This window comes from Microtus oregoni, unplaced genomic scaffold (assembly GCF_018167655.1).
Source record: "Microtus oregoni isolate MIOR12 unplaced genomic scaffold, Mior012 000009F_ref0000495, whole genome shotgun sequence".
Taxonomy (NCBI): Eukaryota; Metazoa; Chordata; class Mammalia; order Rodentia; family Cricetidae; genus Microtus; species Microtus oregoni.
This window is the reverse complement of record NW_024543068.1, coordinates 55,390,859-55,410,574: the sequence shown is the minus strand read 5'-3', so window position 1 is coordinate 55,410,574 and position 19,716 is coordinate 55,390,859. Positions and strand designations below refer to the sequence as shown.

At 47.2% G+C, this 19,716-nt stretch overlaps 1 protein-coding gene across 2 annotated transcripts; it reads left to right on the top strand.

The window, feature by feature from the left end:
* The first annotated feature begins 9,278 nt into the window (after positions 1-9,278).
* On the top strand, positions 9,279-16,768 carry Efcab10 (EF-hand calcium binding domain 10). 2 transcript variants are annotated; one of them, XM_041658766.1, is made up of 4 exons: positions 9,279-9,404; positions 14,206-14,370; positions 14,467-14,554; positions 16,691-16,768. In XM_041658766.1, the coding sequence occupies exons 1-4, from the start codon at positions 9,296-9,298 to the stop codon at positions 16,725-16,727; spliced, it is 399 nt and encodes a 132-aa protein (XP_041514700.1). In that variant the 5' UTR covers positions 9,279-9,295; the 3' UTR covers positions 16,728-16,768. The 2 variants fall into 2 exon arrangements, with proteins under 2 accessions (XP_041514700.1, XP_041514699.1); XM_041658765.1 differs by lacking the exon at positions 16,691-16,768 and adding an exon at positions 16,428-16,664.
* Positions 16,769-19,716: the final 2,948 nt, after the last annotated feature.

Below are 19,716 nucleotides of genomic sequence, written 5' to 3'. Positions count from 1 at the left end.
CCAACCAAACCCAACAGAAACCACTCTCCTGCCATCAGGAACTCCTGAAGGTCTTGTGCTCAGAGCAGCTGTAGGCGCTCAGATCAGGGGATTACAAGAAATTCAGGATCTGGGGTCTCACTGCTCCCAACACTGTCTGTTTTTGTTATGTTTTGCTTTTGAGACAGGGTTTCTCTGTGTAGCCCTGGCTGTCCTGGATCTAGCTCTGTTGACCAGGCTGGCCTAAAGCTTAGAGATCCACCTGTCTCTGCTTCCCTAGTGCTGGGATTAAAGGCGTACACCACTGTGCCCAGCTCCAAGCAAGGGTGTTCTATAGGAGCACAAATATCCTAGCGAGGTTAGAAGGCACAAAGGGAGTTTGAGGCTGGGGCAGAAAAGATGGGAGTGTTTTGTTTTTCAGGGAAGGAGACGCCACTAGAATCTTAAGCAGGCGAGGGAGTGGGAACGGGAGAGAGAGGTGTTGCCGAGGCAGTGGGGAACGGGAGACAGAGAGAGATGTTGCCAAGGCAGAGAAGATGGCGCCGCCACCCACGGCCTCCACGGTCGCGCAGCTGGAGGAGATACGGTGCCGGGTACACAACAGGCCAGGGTTAGATGAGCACAGAGAAAAGTCAGTGGTTGAACTGGTTCTTAATAAGAGAGGAAAGAGGACACCTAGACTGTGTCATCCTTGTAAGGTGAACATGATTGCCATGGAGACAGAGCCTTTTGGAAAAAACAGCCCAACTTTTTTGTTTGCTGGAAGGAAGTTTGAGTTCAGCTGATGACAGGCAGACTTTGGCGTTAGACATGGCACGCGGGTTCTCAACCGTGGCCTAGGAAGAAAAGTACAATGACTAGGGAACTGAGAGCTGCCACGTCAGTGGTGGAGTGTGTCCCAAACAGTGTCAACTAGGAAAGTAGAATCAAAACTTCCAGGGTCTGGGGAGATGGCTCAGCACTTAAGAGCACTGGCTGCTCCTCCAGAGGACTTGGGTTCAATTCCCAGCACTCACATGGCAGGTCACAGCTGTCTGTCACTCTAGTCCCAGGGGAATCTCATGAATTCTTCGGGTGTCCTTGGACACCGCACTCACACAGACATAGACACACACACAGGCAAAAGAGCCACACACATAAGACAAACTTCCATGGTCACCCTGGACAGGAATCAGCTATAGGAATGAATAATCTCAGTTTTACAAGCAAATAACAAATATTAATACTGCTGCCTCTCCTGGGTTTTGTTTTTCATTGCATGTTCAATAATCTTCATTTTACACACAAGCATTTCAAAGTGTTGGCTTAGTTAGTGCCATCGCTTTGGTTAATAGTGAAATGTTTTACTAAGATGAGTGAGAGAATGAGACCCCTAGGAAGCAAGAGCGGTTCCTGGCCTTTGACAGAAAAGGGTGGGGATGGGAAGCTGAGAGAATTCCTGTCTGCTGGCTTCCAAGTCTTCAGCGGCTGCAGGGCAAGCAGAGTGTGCCCGAGAGCCTGAGAGGAGGCTGGGAAAAGTGAAGAAAGAACGAAATAGTTGCTGAAGAAACTGGACTGACAGACAGTGCTTGGGAGCACATTCGCCATCTGCAAAAGATCCTAACTCAGAAGATAGCCTGGTCTAGGGGTCTGAGTAACCAGGAGCGGAAAAAGATCCCTTAGAGCCAAGGCTCTCTTGGGTAAACCCAGGAAGACATCTTGTCATTTTGTCACAGGTCCAAGCAGACATATTCACTGATTGTTCAGGAAAAGACCACGAGAAACAGATCTGAAGCTTAGCACACAATAGGAGTAAACACAGACAGGTAGGTTTTTGGTTTTGTTTGGTTTTGTTTTTGTCAATTTACCATAAAGTAGGGTCATCTGGTGAGAGGAACCTCAGTTGAGAAAATGCCTTCATCGGATGGGCCTGCGGGCATCGGTCTGGGAGGCATTTTCTCGACTGATGATGGATGAAGAGGGACCTAGTCCACTCTGAGTGGTACCACCCCTGGGCAGATGGTCCTGCAATAGAAAGGAGCAAGCCAAGCCAGCGAGGAAAAGTGAGCCAGTAAGCAGCCCTCCTCCGTGGCCTCTGCACCAGCTCCCGCATGATTCCTGCCCCGTCCTCCCTTCCTGGTGGACTTCACCTGTAAGCTGAAATCAGCCTTTCTTCCCCAAGTTGCTCTATCCTTAGATCATGGCATCTGCCACTGCACGAGGGAGCATGCGTGACAACTGGGCCTGGTCACCTCTCCTGCTCGCTGGGCCTGCAAGCCCGACACAGGTTCCTCGTGCCCTGATGTCTCACACTTAAGAAGGCTATCCACTCTGGTCTTCCCATATGATGCCCTGTTAATTGATTGGTTCTTTGTTTATTTTATTTGCCTGACAGGATCCCATGTGTCCCAGATTGGTCTGGGACTCTCTGTAGTTGGGGTGAAATGCTGGGATTAACAGTGTATAACCAGGTTTACACAACGCTGGGGATGGAATCCAGGGCTTTGTTCATGATAGGCAAGCACTCTAGAAGCAGGCACCTCCAGATCACATGACTTACCGTTTCCACTTTTTCCTTATTTATAGCATTTATTTATTTGCTATATTTATAGATCAGAGGATAGCTTGCGGACGATAGTTTTCTCCCATCCCCACGTGAGTTCTGAAGGTTGGATTCAGGCCCTCAGGCTTGGTGAGTACCCTTGCCCCATCTCACAAGCCCAGCTGACGGTTGATTCAGAATGGTCCCAGTGAGCAGCAGAGGAGGTTGGGTGAGGCCCCACCAGCCTGCCGCTCACTGCTGACAGCCACACGTATGTTCCCTTCAACTTCTGTGTTCCTAACATTGCACTTCCTGGAGAAATCACCTCTCCCCCCACAGTTCTCCTAAGCCTTTCTGCTCCTACCAGTGTTTTTGTTGAAGTTTGATGTGTCGTGTGGCCGCGTTACTTGGGCTTTTGCAGTTCACTTGGCTCAAATATTTTCCTCTCTCCTGGCACTCCACATGAGGCAATAGCTGCTTGCTTAACGAGTTGTTTCTTGTGTTCTCACTCTGCTTGGGCTTAGTCTAGGGCAGCAGCAGCTTTGCTGGGATCAGTGTGCTGATGTTTCATTTATATTTTAACAAATAAAGCGTGCCCAAAGTTCAGGGAGTAAAACAGCTGATGAGTTTTACAGACCAGGCAGTGGTGACACACTAGGTTGCCATAGAAACCGGGTGGTAGTGGTGCACACCCTTAATCCCAACCCTAGAGAGGAATATGACAGGAGGAGACAGCTCTCACTCACAGTTCGTTCTGAGACTCCTGGAGGCAGGATCGCCATTTCAGACTGAGGTCGAGGTGAGAACCTGTGGCTGGCTATTTTGCTTTGCTGACTTTCAGGCTGAACTCCAGTTCCTGTGTCTGAGTTTTTATTAATCGTGACCTGAACTAATCGCACAGGGAAGAACGTTCAAGTTTAATTTCTGTTCATTGCATCACTGTCCTCCATTGAACTAGAAGAGTCAATGAGAAGATGTGAAAGAAATGAAGGCCCCCAAACCAAATTAGTCCCATACAAGTGTGAATCTTTCCAAAATCATCTTGGGACATTTGCCAGAAGCTTGGGGGTGTCGAGGTTACCAAGACAATTCAAAAGGCAAATCTGAACTGAGGTCATTAACATTGGGAAGGTGCTCTTAATTTAAAACAATCATGGACCTCTCTGAGTTTCTCCTTTCTCCTTCAAATATTTTACTATGTTTTAAGTTCAACACTATCATCGCAAAAGCGCCTGCTTCCTCTGCAGCCCGAGGAAGCACTGTGGAGGAGGCTGCTGTGGAGTGCACACATTTGAATAAGATTTCATTTTCTCTCATCTACTTCCTGGCTGATTTCCCAGCAATTTTTTCGTTAAAAGATTCATGCCCTCCCCATATCTTCTAGGTTCCTGAATAATTCAGATGCTGCCCCAGGGAATGGAGAGAGGAGATAACAATTCTGGAACATCCTTGGGCTAGGACAAAGCAGAGTCTCTCTCATGGGAAAGAAATCAATGGAGACTTGGGATCTTCATTTATTTGTGGAGCTGGGAATGGAACGCAGGGACCTGTGCACGCTCCGCAAGTATTCTGCCTCTGAGCTCCATCTCCAGCCCCAACACTCAGGCTTCTCTACTGGAAAGAATGAGACGTGTGTTTTTTCCAATTTTACAAGGCTTTCGGTTCGGTCCAGCTTGATACCCCGAGACCACTGTGTATAGCCCAGGAATACAGCATTGAGCAGAAGACTGGCTGCTGCAGGACATACCCACAGCGGTGCCTCCAGCCCCAGCTCACCTGCAGGCCCACGCTGAGCCCGGTATTGTTTAACATTTTAATTAATGAATTGGCATTCAAAGTAACCTTGGTGAATTAAGGCCGTGAATACAAACACACTGATTCATATGATAGCTGTTACCTTTGGGGGCGCACAGGGGAGATGTCTGGAGAGCGGGGGGATGCTCTGGAGCTTGACCTGAATGCTCGTTAAATGGATCTATTCATCTGTGAAATATTTATCAGGTTATAGACTTCAGGCATCTTTATTTTCCTGGGCACTCTTAAATTTAAAATTTTACACACACACACACACACACACACACAGAGAGAGAGAGAGAGAGAGAGAGAGAGAGAGAGAGAGAGAGCAGCTTTGGAGTGACTGTTGTCTTAACAAAGTATAAAGTTATAGTGTGGTTTGAGGGGAACACTGACCAGATGCCTGTGTTCTCCTGTGGTTTCCCTGAGCTGGGAGGTGCAACAGAGGAGGTTGTGAAACACTTGTTTTGAAACTCGAACGGAGGGTTGAAGGTCGCCTATGAGATGGTTAAACCTGCAGTGACCCCACCAACACCAGCATCGCTCGCTCACTCCACTCGCTGCCAATGGTTGCCCACTTTCCCCTTCCAGGGCCCTCAGCACACTAGAGGGTTCCATTCCGGACAAGGGAAGTGGGACCCTGAGGGTTTTACTACCTAGCTTAGAAACCTTGGGCTGGAGGTAAAATGTGGGGTGATACAGAACTGTCTCTTCTCATCGGAAGTTCTTCTGTAGAATTCTGCGGACGCAAACCTGGACTCCCAACACTTGGGAAGCAGAAGCAGGCAGATCAGATCAAGATCACCTTTGGCTGCGTAGAAGTTTGATGCAAGCCTGAGCTACCGGAGACCCTGTCTTCAAACTCCGAAATAAATAAACAAACGTGAGTGTATTACAGCTAATCCGTATTGTTTGGATTCTCTCTGATTTGGATAAGATACATACGCCTGCATCGTAATGACATTTAAAGGCATTAGAACTGGCCGTGTGACTCAACAATAGAATGTCTGTGTGGCACATCCAAGGCCATGGTTCCGTCTCCAGTACAGAGAGGGAGGGGCGTTAATCTCACCTCTCTGATTATCAGGGTACAGTGTCTGATTCAGCTTTGAAGGCCTGCATAGGGGCCTAATTAGGTGGTGTATGAGATAAAGGCCCGTGCTACCCAGCCCAAACCCGAGTTCAGCACCTGGGGCTACCAGTAGAAGCTGACCTCCGCCTGTGTCTAGAGGCATGCACCTACATACATGCTCACAAATAAATGTAATAACTTAAAAGGAGGATAGCCGCTACGTGTGCATACATTAGCAATTGCAACCACATGAACACACACACACAAACACACATGAGTGTGTCGGATTGATTTAAACGTGATCTTTCTTGGACGCTTTCCAGTGGCATTGTGAAATCGCAGAGATTACCATATATATCTCACTGACACTGTGAGACTTTTTCCAGAAACCGTGAGCAATCCATTGTAACGGAACTCCTAATTTGCCTTTTGGGGTCACTTTAAAATTCTGAAAAGGTGAGACTTGGGTGGAGTTGGTGTTTCCTTTGGGGCGCCAACCAGCTCCCAGATAAAGACATGGAGACGTAATATTAATAGTGAATGCTCTGCCTTAGCTGGTACTGACTGAATGTGTCAGGTTTGGGATCACATCCTCATCACCCCAGAACCTGGGAGGCAGAGAGAGCATAGGAGGGCGGTTGTGAGCTCTTTTTCTCTCCTTTTCTTCTGTGGTGGAAATCTATCCCAGGCGTCTAGGCAAGTGCTCTGCCACCGAGACACATCCCCAATACCCCTTTCTACGTTTAAAAAGATGGATTTATTTTTTATGTGTATGAGCAATTTGCCTGCACGCATTTAAGTGCACTTTTGTGTGTGCCAGTTAACGACAGAGGCCAGAAGAGGGCGCTGGATCTTCTGAAACTGGAGTTAAAAAGGTCGTGAGCCTCCATGGTCGTGGGAAACAGACCTAGACCATCAGCAAAAGTAGCAAGTACTCTTAATTGCTGCGCCGTCTCTCCAGCCCACACCTGTTCCCTTTTAATAACCAAAACTCCAAGCTGGGGCATCTCTGATTTGCTACTGGTTAAAACAAAACCAGAAGAGGCCCACAGCCCACTCTGACCGACTCTGTCCTGACTCCTGTTTCACATGGCTCCTCTCTCTACACACAGCAATAACTGGCAGCTCTAGGATCTCCTGTCAGTCAGCCTGACGTCATAGCCCAGTGGCGCGCAAATAGGCGGAGCAAGGCTCCGGCTTGCCTGACGTTTTCTGCAGTTCAGGACAGAGGTTCTTGAGAGAATCTGGATGGTTGGTCTCTTAGCTCTAGAACCATCTAGAGAGCAGTTAACAAACTGAGCTCCCTAGAGCAGTTCTGTATCCATGACCCCAAGGTCATTTCATCAGATTTCTGGACGTTTGCAGAAGCCTCCCCACGTGACCCAGGGTGTGTTCGGGTGGAGACCCTGCAGGTCCACACCCAGGAGGGCCGGTACGCTCCTCACCTCGCCCACACACAGCTCACAAGTGCAGATTGGTCCTGGCTATCCACTTCAATAACCCGTGAAAGCAATTACTACTGTCAGATTAAGCCCCCCCTCCCCTCCCCCCTCTCTCTCCTTGTTTTCTTTATTGTTATTTTTTTTTATTTTAAAGTATGTGCACGTGTGTGCCAGTGAGTACAGGGACCTGGGGAGCCCAGGAGTATCAGATCCCCTGGAGATGGGGTTAAAGGGCAGAGTGTTGGGAGTCAAACTTGGATTCTTAACCACTCTCCTGCCATCTCTCCGCCCCCCCCCCCCCGCAGGCTGCCTCTTGTCTCATCCCTAAGTGTTTGCTCTTCAAATACTAAGCGATATACCCACACAAAGATCTGTAAGCAGCTTTATTTGTAACACCCCCCAAAGTGAGACAACCCACATTCCCATCAGCAGATGAATGGAACTTATCTGCACGGCCGGGTCCTACTCAGCCATAAAGAGAAGGAACCGGTGATACCTGTAATGAGTTTTGAATATATCTGGGTATGGCGAGTGAAAAGAGACCCCCCCCCACACACACACACACTCTATGGTCCCATTTATATAAAGTTTTACCAGGTGCTCTGAGGTTAACTACAGAAGCCTGGAAGGCCAGGTCCGGCCCGGCAGACAGCAGTGACAGCTCCGTCCACTAGGTGGCGCCTGGACACTTCCCTGGAACATGATTTCCAGACAGGCTTGAGAAGGAAGACTCATACCTGGTCTAGATTCACGACATTGTGCAGAAAGCCGAAGAGACTTGTTGGAACCGAAAATAGCAACCAGGAAAGAAGTCAGCAGGGCCATGTTGCAATAATCTAGGTTTCAGAGGACAGAAAACGGAGCTTTTTTTGTCGTTATTAATTTAATTCATTTCGTTTTTTTAAACACTTTTTTTTACTTTATATACCAATCCCAATTCCCACTCCCTTTCCTCCTCCTGCTCTCCCCCACTTCCCCCATCCCAGTCCCATCCACTCCTCAGAGAGGATAAGGCTTCCCATGGGGTGTCAACAAATCTGACACATCACTTTGAGGCAGGACCAAGGCCCTCCCTTATATCTAGGCTGAGCAAGGTATCCCTCCAAAGAGAATAGGCTCCAAAAAGCCAGTTCAATCACTCGGAATAAATCCTGCTCCTACTGCCAGTGGCCACACAGACTGCCCCAGCCACACAACTGTCACCCACATGTAGAGGGCCTAGTTTGGTGCCATGCAGGTTCTCCAGTTCTCTGTCAGTCCAGAGTCAGTGAGCTCCCACTAGCTCAGCTCTCGCTAGACCAGTGTTCAGTCACTGGTCTACACCCCCAGCCCTCTTAAATGGGGCCTTTTGGTTTTGTTTAGTTTCTGGTTGCTGCTGTTGGTATTGAGGTGCTGAGGATCTAACCTTGCATCTTGACATGCTGTACCACTGAGCTATATCCTAGTCCGAAATGTTTGATTTGCTGCCTTGAATTTTATAGAATAAAATAAAATCATTAATTGAGTTTTTGACTTGGGGGAAAAAAGAATTTCCAGCATCTCTGGAATGGCCCTAAACATGTCAGCTGTTTTGTATTATGTATTTCTGTGAAGCAGCATTCTCAGGTTTGACAATCATAAAATCGAAATACCATCAACTCTGAATAACGGTGAAGATGCTCCATGTCGTGTGGTAGTGAGCATTCAGCTGACATTTAATTCTTCAACTAAAAATAAGCAAGCACACATATGTGCATCAGTACACAAATTTGCTTTCATTGTTAATGCACAGTAAAGTGTTTCCTTTTGTTTTTGGTTAGTTTGCTTTGGTTTTCTGAGGCAGGGTCGTGTATCCCAGGTCGGTTTCGACCCCCACCCCCAGCTGCTTGGGTATACACGCCTGCACCACCACACCTGACTTCAAAGAACTGTAGTTGGATTTATACACCTATATATTAAAGTCCCACTTGAAAAGCGTTAAAGGTGGGAAAAGTTCAGAATCCTTAAGCTGAGGCCTCCTGCCGGGAGCCAGAGCATCCCTGCAGGGCGCTCCTCAGGAAAATGCTTTTTAGGGCTCTCAGAACTGCAGACTTTTTTTTATCGGTGAATCCGGTCTTCTTATCATTTAAAGCCTCATCCTCCGACAAACAGGCACAGAGCCAGGTGCAGCGACAGGTACCAACTATGCCCAGCCTCGGTCGATGAAAGGGTTGACACTCGTCCCACAAGCGCATGTGCCCTGGATGACTGCCCGCCACACCTGCGCTTCTGCACCACGGAAGACCCTGGAAGGACGTTGTTCTAGGGTGGGAGGGTGTGCGCGAGGTACCCGGAGAGAGGGCTGGAGGAGGAGGAAGAGAAGGGGGAGAAGAAGGAAGAGGAAGAGGAGGTGGTGGTGGTGGTGGTTGTGACGACCGCTAGGCGCGTCACGTGACTGAAAGCGAATAGGGGCGGAGTCGAAGCGCCAGGACGCTGCCTGGTTGCCTAGCAACAGCTGAGGACGGAAACATGAACTACGCGGTTGACCCGGAGCTTCAGGCTAAGGAATATTTAGAAAAACATCGGATAATGGAGCTGCTGAGCCAACTCACCAGCTTCCTCCTCTTTGACCGACCAAGTAAGGAAGGGTCTTGCCTCCACAGGCTTTCTGTCATCCTCTGCCCAGGCAAAGGGTCCGCCGCTTCGCTCCCCACACCCTGTCCTCCCCTCTCACTCCACCCCCTGCCTCGGGACGAGTGGAGCCCTGCAGTTGTTCACTGACTCGGGATCCCACCCCACTCCCCTGTCAAACGTGATAAATGGCTCTCGGTGCCTGCTCAGTGCTGCAGGGAGGGCGGCAGAGTCGGGACCGCCTAGCCCCAAGTCCACCTCTTAGTTATGAGCGCTTGGGAAAGGACGGGGAGCCAGTCTCCACCATTGGAAAATGGAGATAATAGTACCGATCTCAGGAGAAAGGGAGTGGGTGGGGTAGGGTATTAATGAATTCCAGTTCAACTAACCTCGGCAGGGCAAGTAACAGATCTTTTCATTTCTAAGGCATCTTTACTTTAGTAAGGGGCTAAACAATTGATCGCCTGAGCTGCCAGGATCCTCCCGGGGAGCCAGGTTTTCCTGGCATTTTTATAAATTAGATCTTTTCAAAATTTGGGTTATTTCAGAAGTTTTGGTGGTGTACGGTAAAAAGTTATGTTGAGCTGAAAATGGCATTGCCTCCTCCCACAGTGCTTGGAGCCCGCCGGCATTGACGATGAGTCTCTAAAATTCCAAAATGTCCATTTAATTCTGTGCCAAGAAACAGAAATACCATCCTAAATTGGAAAAGAAGAAAACTAGCATGACCTCCTAGGGATTGAGAAAAGTCTTTCGAAATATTTTATTTTAAAAAATGTATTTATTTTAAACATGTATAGGGGTTTTGTGCATCGCCAGCGAGCCTGGTGCCCGAGGAGGTCGGAAGTTAGATTCTGGAGTTACCTGTAGACACGATCCACCATATGGGTGCTAGTGCCTGAATCAGGTCCTCTTCAGGGACAAGTGCCCTTAACCACTAACCTAACTATCCTTGCCATTAAATGTAAAACACAAACTTAGTACAGCCAATGTTCCAAACTGTCAATGCAATTTTCAGACAGATGTGAACAGCTAAGATGTGTGTGTGTGCGTGCGTGTGTGTGTGCGTGTGTGTGTGTGTGCGTGTGTGTGTGTCTGTGTGTGTGTGCGTGCGTGTGTGTGTGTGTGCGTGTGTGTGTGCGTGCGTGTGTGCGTGCGTGTGTGTGTGTGTGTGCGTGTGTGTGTGTGCGTGTGTGTGTGTGCCATGCTTGGATTACATTTCCTTTTTTTTTCTCTGAAGTTAACAATACTACAATTTTATTTTATTTTATTTTTGGTTTTTTGGGACAGGGTATCTCTGTGGCTTTGGAGCCTGTCCTGGAACTAGCTCTTGTAGACCAGGCTGGTCTTGAACTCACAGATATCCGCCTGCCTCTGCCTCCCGAGTGCTGGGATTAAAGATGTGCACCACCACCACCACTGCCTGGCTTACAATTTTAATTTTGTTCAGTTTTCTGTGTGTTGCTAATTCTTCCACATATATCTCTGTCTGCATATACACAGATATCCCCCCATGTACAGTTCCTCCACATCTGTCCCTGTCTGTGTATGTATGGATATCCCCATGTACAGTTCCTCCACATCTGTCCCTGTCTGTGTATGTATGGATATCCCCATGTACAGTTCCCACGTCTGTCCCTGTCTGTATATGTATGCATATCTCCATGTACAGTTCCTCCACGTCTGTCCCTGTCTGTATATGTATGGATATCTCCATGTACAGTTCCCACGTCTGTCCCTGTCTGTATATGTATAAATATCCCCATGTACAGTTCCTCCACATCTGTCCCTGTCTGTATATGTATGGATATCTCCATGTACAGTTCCCACGTCTGTCCCTGTCTGTATATGTATGGATATCTCCCCATGTACAGTTCATCCACGTCTGTCCCTGTCTGTATATGTATGAATATTCCCATGTACAGTTCCCACGTCTGTCCCTGCCTGTATATGTATGGATATCTCCATGTACAGTTCCCACGTCTGTCCCTGTCTGTGTATGTATGGATATCTCCCCATGTACAGTTCCCACGTCTGTCCCTGTCTGTATATATATATGGATATCTCCATGTACAGTTCCCACGTCTGTCCCTGTCTGTATATGTATGGATATCTCCATGTGCATCCCCTCTCAGCAGGTAACTTTTATCTCTGATAACTGGCCCTAGCTCTCAGTCTTCCTGGTCTAATGTGTCCCATTACTGACTCATATGTTGCTCGGGGTCTCAGTTTACACTGCTGTATCCAGATTGTTCATCTTGTTCAAAATACTGAAGAATCACACAGAACAGAAAGAAGCTAAGGATTTTATCCAGCAGCAAACCGACCAGTTAGACCACAAGAGAGCCTTGGGCTCTGAGTGAGAGTCTCTCAAGAGCCACTGGTTAGTTCCTAAGGTTTTTTTTTTTCATTTCAAAAAGAGGGGAAGTTGTTTGCTAAGGATAAACGAGAGCGGACATGGTTTTCTGATTTTCTCTTCCTTTATTTAAAGTGATATGTGTTCATTCATTTATTCGGTGCGTGCATGTGTGCATGTGTGCATGTGTGTGAGGGCTGGAGAACAACATGAGGAATATGTTCTCTCTTCCACTATGGAGTCCCAGGATCAGATTCCGGCTGTCCATCTCAGTGACAGGTGACGAGCCAGCTGCCTGCACTGCCTGTTTTGAAGGATAGACCTTGTTATGTAAGCCTTTGTTTACTGTGTGTTCCCTATATGGTGCATCTAATTTTAACCATACACACTTGTAATCGTGAGTATTTGTAAGATGGAAAATATGGGTTTTCTGCAAGTTCACTTTGAGGACACATTTGCCCGGCTGTTTACACACCCAAGTCTCGATGGGTAAGCCCACTGCACCTAGTTTCAGGACATAGCTGGCCACAAAAGGGTTACCAAGGATTGCAATGGAACTGAAAGGTCAGAATGACCCAACTGCCTTTGTCTGGAGAGAGGGCGTAGACGCAGCTCAATGCAGGTGGGGGTTCCCAGGTTGCTAAGTGTATTGTTTGTTTGTATAAGTGTGTGTGTGTATGTGTGTGTGTATACAGATAATGACATAATGACAGAATTATCTGTAGTAGAGATAAAAGCACATGCACAGTAACATCCGTTTTCCTACATCCACACGGAACACACGCACAGTAACATCTGTATCCCCACGCCCACATGGAGCACACGCACAGTAACATCTGTATCCCCACACACCCACATGGAACACATGCACAGTAACATCTGTATCCCCACACACCCACACGGAACACACGCACAGTAACATCTGTATCCCCACACCCACACGGAGCACATGCACAGTAACATCTGTATCCCCACACCCACATGGGACACACGCACAGTAACATCTGTATCCCCACACCCACATAGGACACACGTACAGTAACATCTGTATCCCCACACCCACACAGAGGCAGGAGGACTAAGAGTTCTAAAATAAGAAAATAAACATAGTTGTGGTTCTTGAAGCGTCTATCCTAGTCGACGTTACTGTTACTGGGCTGAAACACCAAAGCAACTTAGGGAGGGAAAACTTCATCACTGAGTGAAGTCAGGACAGGAACTCCAGCAGAGCGGAAACCTGGAGGCAGCGACTGATATAACGGCTATGCGGCTATGCGTGGAGGGGTGCTGCTTACCGGCTTGCTCCTCACGACTTGCTCGGCCTGATTTCTTATAGATCCCAGGACCTGTCAGTTGAGGTCTTCCCCTCAGGAGACTCTAGCTTGTGTCAGGTTGACATAAACTAGCCAGCACACATCTTTGGCTGGTTTGTTTTTAAAGACAAGGTTTCATGTCTCAGGCTGTGCTAGAACTTTCTAGGTAGCTGAGACTGGCCTTGAACTCCTGATCCTTCTGCCTCCACTTCCCCAGTGTTGGCTTTGTAGATAAACACCATCACACCTAGCCTTAAATGCTATTCAGAACCCCATTCGTAGATAACTGGAAACTTAAATACTTCCGACCTACGTCAATATATTAAAAACATTTTTTTGGAGGTGTGAAATGTATTGTGACCACAGTACTGTTGTAATATGAAAAGCACAAAGAGTCCTTATGGTGGTTACTTCCGGTTATCAGCTTAAGGAGTCTAGAATCATGCGGGAGATGGGCCTCCAGCATGTCTGTGCGTGGCTGTCTTGATGAGGTTAACAGGGATGGGAAAGTCTGTCTGGCAGGTGAATCCATTCCCTGGGACACACAGAAGGGAGAGAGGTGAGCAGAAGCACTCACCTCTGCCTCCAGCCGGTGGACACACTGTGACCAGCTCCTGCTGGTGGGTACACATGGCCAGCTCCTGCCAGGAGGTACACTGTCCATCACTCCACCTCATGTCCTACTTCTGCCGCGATTGTCACACCATTTCTGGACAATCAATTGGATTTTCTGTTTTTAAAATCGGTTCAGTAGAAGAGCCTGTTCACCCAGAGCACACAAAGCTGGCCAGCTTCTTCACGCTCCACGCCCTTTCTGTCTTGCTGGTTTCCCAGCTTCTTCACACACCACACCCTCCCTGTCTTCCTGGTTTCCCAGCTTCTTCCCAGCACCATGCCCTCCCTCTATCTTCCTGGTTTCCATCCCTGTCTGCAAATCAGATCAATTGGGGAGCTTTCCCAGGTGCGGCCTCCAGGCCGTGACACTCAGTCCTCTGAGGCAGCACGCACCCTGCGCATGTGTTCTCTGCTGTGGTGTGAGTTCCATGGAAGCGAGACCTGCACCCTGAGTGCCTGGACTCTTTCTACTTGCGACACACGTCAATTTCATGTATGAACGAGTCTCAACTGTGTATTTGCAGAGAAACCAAGAGAGTACTTAATCACTCTTCTGGAACGGCTGAAGATTGCCAAGGTAACGGGCATGGCGTTTCCTTTCTTCATGGAAAACTCTAACATTGTGTCGATGTTTGAGATGATGGACTCTTCTGGCAGAGGCTGCATATCCTTTGTGCAATACAAAGAAGGTCAGTGGGACCTACACCCAGTAGGCCACTCGGTAACTTTCTCCAGCTCAAAGTCTTTCCCTGCTCTACATTTTCTTCTTCTTCTCACGTTTGCAGCCCTAAAGAACCTGGGTCTGTGCACTGCAGACGAAGTTTTGCATGATGACGGACATATAATAACTCTGGATAAATTCAGAGATGAAGTGTAAGTTTTTAAAAAATATTTTAATAATGTGTTATGATCTTGAAGTTATTAATACCATTGCATACAGAGTGCCACTACTCTTTCTTGTCTGCGTGTGTGTGTGTGTGTGATACATGTGCACGCATGTGCCAGGCACACATGTGAAGATCAGAGCAATCTCAGGTGTCAGTTCTCACCTTGTCTCTCTGTTGTTTGCTGCTGCTCTGCGTACCCCAGGCTAGCCCACCACCTTACAGGATTCTCCATTTCCACCTCGCATCTTGCTGTAGAAGCAGAGTTCACCCTACTGTGCCAGCTTTACATGGGTTCTGAGGACACGAACTCTGGTCCACATGCTTGCACTTTTACCTCCCAAGCTGTCTCCCCACCCCCACACGCTACCCTTGGGCTTTCAGTCATCACTAGCGAAAGCAGGGAAAACCCATCCTGGGGAAGGAGAGGGCTAAGGAGAGAGCTGGGGAAGAGGATCTAGAGGCAGCCTTGGTATTTCCTCAGTTGGAAACCTCACCACTGTGGGGCTTGTTGGAGCACGCCTTTAATCCCAGCAATCAGAAGACAGAAGCAGGCTGACCTCTGTGGATTCAAGGACAACCTGATCTACTAAGCCAGTTTCAGGGCAGGCAGGGCAATACAGAGAGACCCTGTCTAACTCTTAGAAAAGAGGAAACCTCACCAATTCTCAAATACGAGGCGAGGAGACCCAGTCTGCTAGAATTATCAAAGCTCTCAGCTCCACCCATCAGTTAGAAAATCTCTGTATAAACTGTAGCGTCAGGCCAGTGAGAAGACTGTGTGTGTGAAAGTCTGGTAACCATGGTGAAATCCTTGGGATCCACGTAAGTGTGGAAAGGGAGAATCGAAGACACTAAGTTGTCCTCTGATGTCCACATGCATGACGACACACGGTGCATATACACGCAATCATAATTATAGATTGATATGACTTTAACTATACAGAGCAGGCACGGTGGTGCATGCTCGGAATCCCAGCATGTTGGGGAAGAGTGGCAGGAGAATCATGAGTTCAATGCCAGCCTGAGCTATAAAGCAAGTCAATTTCAATCTTTTTGTCTGAGAAAGTAGAGTAGCATGTATCTTAAAGAATTTTGTCAAAATTACCTTTGTCAAAGTAAAGATCAACAATCTAGGCTGTGTGCAAGCCTGAGAATTAAATTTTGGGGGGATTTTATTTATATTTTATGTGTCTGAGGGTTTTCCTAAGTGTGTCTGTGCACCGCAGTGCCCATGGAGGACCGACGAGGGCAATGTATCCCATGGAAAGTAAAGTACTCGCCATTGACAAGCAAGCGAGTTCACTCCCTAGGACTCATGTAAACCCTGGCATGATGGTTTACAGACACAGAAGGAACCCTGAGGCTTGCCCAGAGTCCAGTGAGAGACTCTGTCTCCAAAACAATACCCAAGGTTGACCTCTGACCTCCACAGGCACACACATGCACAACCCATAAATACATACATAAACACACACACATACCTGTACATGAACGCACGGACAAATACAACTAAGAAATACTTTAAATGGAAGGACACGAGAATTGAAAATTAGGAACAACAATAGCTTAACCACATCTCATAAAACTATTGTGCTGTTTGTTTGTTTGTTTTTCTGGTGAGATAGCATCTCACTGTGTTGCCCAAGTGAGTCTTGAACCCACAGTGGTCTTCTGCTTCAGGCATAGTGCTGGAATTATGGGTGTCTTCCACCATTCCCAGATAAACATACTGAATTCCCAAACTGGATACAGGAACCTCAGTTACCAACATACATCCATAAATAAGTGTATCTTTGTGTTGTTGGTGTTTTTTATTTTTGTTTTGTTTTTTTCTATTTTTGTTTTGTTTTTCAAAACAGGATTTCTCTGTGTAACAGTCCTGGCTGTCTTGGAACTCGCTCTGTATCCCAGGTTGGCTCGAACTCACTGAGATCCACCTGCCTCTGCCTCCCAAGAGCTGGGATTACAGCCTGGGCCACCACCACCCGAGCAGCTCGCCTTGATTAGCAAGGTGGAGGTCAGCTGTGGCTGACCTTTGCCCTCCCACTGTCTTCAGATTCTGCATTCCTGTTTGTAATTCCTCTGCTTCCCACAGCTGAGTTTCTGTTCTGTGTTTTCTTAGGAACAGGAGAACGGAGGAAATATGGTTGTCATTTTAGTGACATCGTTAACTCCAGCTAATAAATGATTCTACCAAGTTTTTATTCGTCCCCTTTCATTAACTCAGAACTTTATCAGATGCTTTCAACCCAACTGCAGCAGAATTGTGCTCCCAGTGATCAGCAAAGAACACTGAACTTGATGCTAGGTAGCAAGTCCAACGTGTGTTCTGCGCCTGGTTCTGGTCAACTTCCTGAGGATGACGCCTGGCTTTGGTCAGCTTCCTGAGGATGTGGACCACACCCATTGTTTTGTGGTCAGCTTCCTGAGGATGTGGACCACACCCATTGTTTTGTGGTCAGCTTCCTGAGGATGTGGACCACACCCATTGTTTTGTGGTCAGCTTCCTGAGGATGTGGACCACACCCATTGTTTTGTGGTCAGCTTCCTGAGGATGTGGACCACACCCATTGTTTTGTGGTCAGCTTCCTGAGGATGTGGACCACACCCATTGTTTGTTTTCCCTATTGTGCTTTAAAAATATAATGCATTCAGATAATGTGTTAAGGCTTTAATTGTTTTTTTTAATATTTTAGGTTTTATTTTATGTGCATGTTTTGCTTGCATGTATGTGTGTGTGCACCACGTGTGTGCCTGGTGCCTGTGGAGGCCAGAAGAGGGTGTCAGATATCCAGAACTGGAGTTGTGGATGGTTGGTAGTCACCATGGGTGCTGAGAACCAAACCCTGTTGGAAGGCAGGCCTTGCTGGTCAGAAGTCACAGCCTATCATAGCCTGGCAGCTTCCCCCGCCCCCCCAGACTTCCTGTTCTCTACCTGCTGTCACCTGAAGAGTGTCCTTGAGCCCAGAGGACAGCCCAAGCTGTCTCTAAGCCTGGATGCCTGATTTATCTTTAGTGAGACCCTTGGCAGTTTCTGCTACTTTTCCCCTGCTGTCTGTATGGTAACTAAGATTTGTACTAGAAGTTTTGATATAGGACCCTGCTGCCACATAGGAAGCCTTATGATAGGAGCGTGCCTCTTACTCTTACTACATACTAGGGTCTATAGCTGAGAGCCCTACATCTTCCCAGCAAGAGGAACCTGAACTGAGACACTGGTTGGTAACCTGAGCATAGGAGACCTCAAAACCTGCTCCAAGTGACCACTTCCTCCAACAAGGCCATATGAACTTCAACAAAGCCACACCTCCTAATAGTGCCACTCCCAGTGAGATTATGGGGGCCAGTGACATCTAAACTACCATAGTCTTCAAGGAGAGGAGAAGGGTAAGTAGAATTCTAGAAGAGAAAAAAAAGGTTATAGTGCTTTCTAAACCCAAGTGTGTATGTTTAGATTATTGCTTTTGTTTGCTGTGATAATGTGGGATGGCCTAGAGCTCATGACATCCCCCTGCCTCAGCCCCTTGAGTGCTGTGGTTACAGATGTGTGCCACTGATGAAAGTTAAACTTAGTTTAAAATGTGCTTTCCAATCTGAGAAGTACTGCTTTTCAGTGTGACTGTGGTGTGTCGGGGTCAGGGTTAGGTTTAAGGACACAGTTTGGGTTAGGTTTAGGATTAAGAACAAGAAAGGAACATTAGATTCCAGCATAAAAATCTGCAAGTTTAACAGCACACAGTGTCAACCTTAGAAAACACACACCTTAGTGAAAACAAAACGAAAGGGGTATTTGTAAAAGTCTTTGTACTTGTACTGCAGAAAAAGTGAGTCCTGTTAACAATGTAGCAGTGATGGGTTTGCGCATAGAGCTCTGAAGTTTCTTGGACCAGAATAGCTGCACATACGTTACTTGGTAAAGCAGGTTGTTACAAACACAATGAAAACAGCAACACTCACTCAATAGCAAGAACTCTGTTACACCAGTGCACCTCCCAGACAAAGAACTGCAGAAGCAGCAGGAACTTGTTTTGCATGAAAGCAGAGCCCATAAATTTATTTTATAAATGAATTTACTTCACAAGGACATCTTGTTGTGTTAGTCTTAGGATTATACTTAGGGCTAGAGTTAAGAACAAGAAAGGAAAATAAAGCAGAGCATAAGACTACAATTTTAGAACCACTCACTGCCATGTCTATAAAACATAGGCACAAGTGACTGAAACACCACCTAGTGGCTGGCGTCTTAGCAAATACCATTGTATTTCCACTGCAGTGGAAAGCGAATCCTATTACCTAGGAGAACTGCAATGTCCCACATTGAAATCTCAGTGAAAACGCAGCACTTTCACAAGATCAAGAACTGTGTTATACCAGTGTACCTCACAGCCAAGCACTGTGAGAGAATTGGTAATTCCCAATAATGTAGAACACGTGTTCTTAATTTTAGCACTGCACAGGGTTAGGGCCAGGGTTACTGTTAGGGTTAAGGACAAGAAAGGAATGGGAGAGCCAAGCACAAATATCTGTACATTTGACAGTCCCAGTGTCATCTTTAGAAAACACGTGCCCATGTAGAAAAACAAAATCAAAGCTCTGCACAGTGGCATATTTGCAAAATCTGCTGTGTGCATTTACTGGAGGGAAGTGAATCCTGTTTACCATGAAGTGGCTGGTTCTACTCCTACAGCTCTGAAGCTGCTTTAATCAGAACAGCTGTGTGTACGTTCCTAGGTAAAACAGATGTGTGAAGAATACACTGCAAACAAGGACAAGAGCGAGAATGGTGTACACCAATACACCGCACAGCCAAGCGCTGTGGGAGAGGGGGTGAGCATTCCCAGGAGAGCGGAGCACAGCACGGTATGACTGTAGCGCCGCATAAGGACATTAGGCTCAGGCTCCGGGGTTGGTTAGGGTTAGGGTTCTAAAGGAGAGAAGGAAAGAGAGCAGAGCACAAGACTGTGGAACTTTAGCAAGCACTCAGCATCATCTTTAGATTACAGTCGCACGAGCGAAGAAAACACCATGCAGTGGCTAAGTTGGAAAGAAAAAGCATCGTATTTCTACTAAAGTGAAGTGTAAAGCTGGTTGCAGCAGAACAGCTGTGTGGATGTTCTGAGGTAAAGCAGTGTGGCTAAAAGCCACAGA

Coding starts and splice junctions, on each gene's coding strand:
- Efcab10 (XM_041658765.1), top strand. CDS start 9,296: ATGAACTACGCGGTTGACCCGGAGCTTCAGGCTAAGGAATATTTAGAA. Junction 14,371..14,466: donor CTTTGTGCAATACAAAGAAG/GTCAGTGGGACC, acceptor TCACGTTTGCAG/CCCTAAAGAACCTGGGTCTG. Junction 14,555..16,427: donor GATAAATTCAGAGATGAAGT/GTAAGTTTTTAA, acceptor TTTTCAAAACAG/GATTTCTCTGTGTAACAGTC.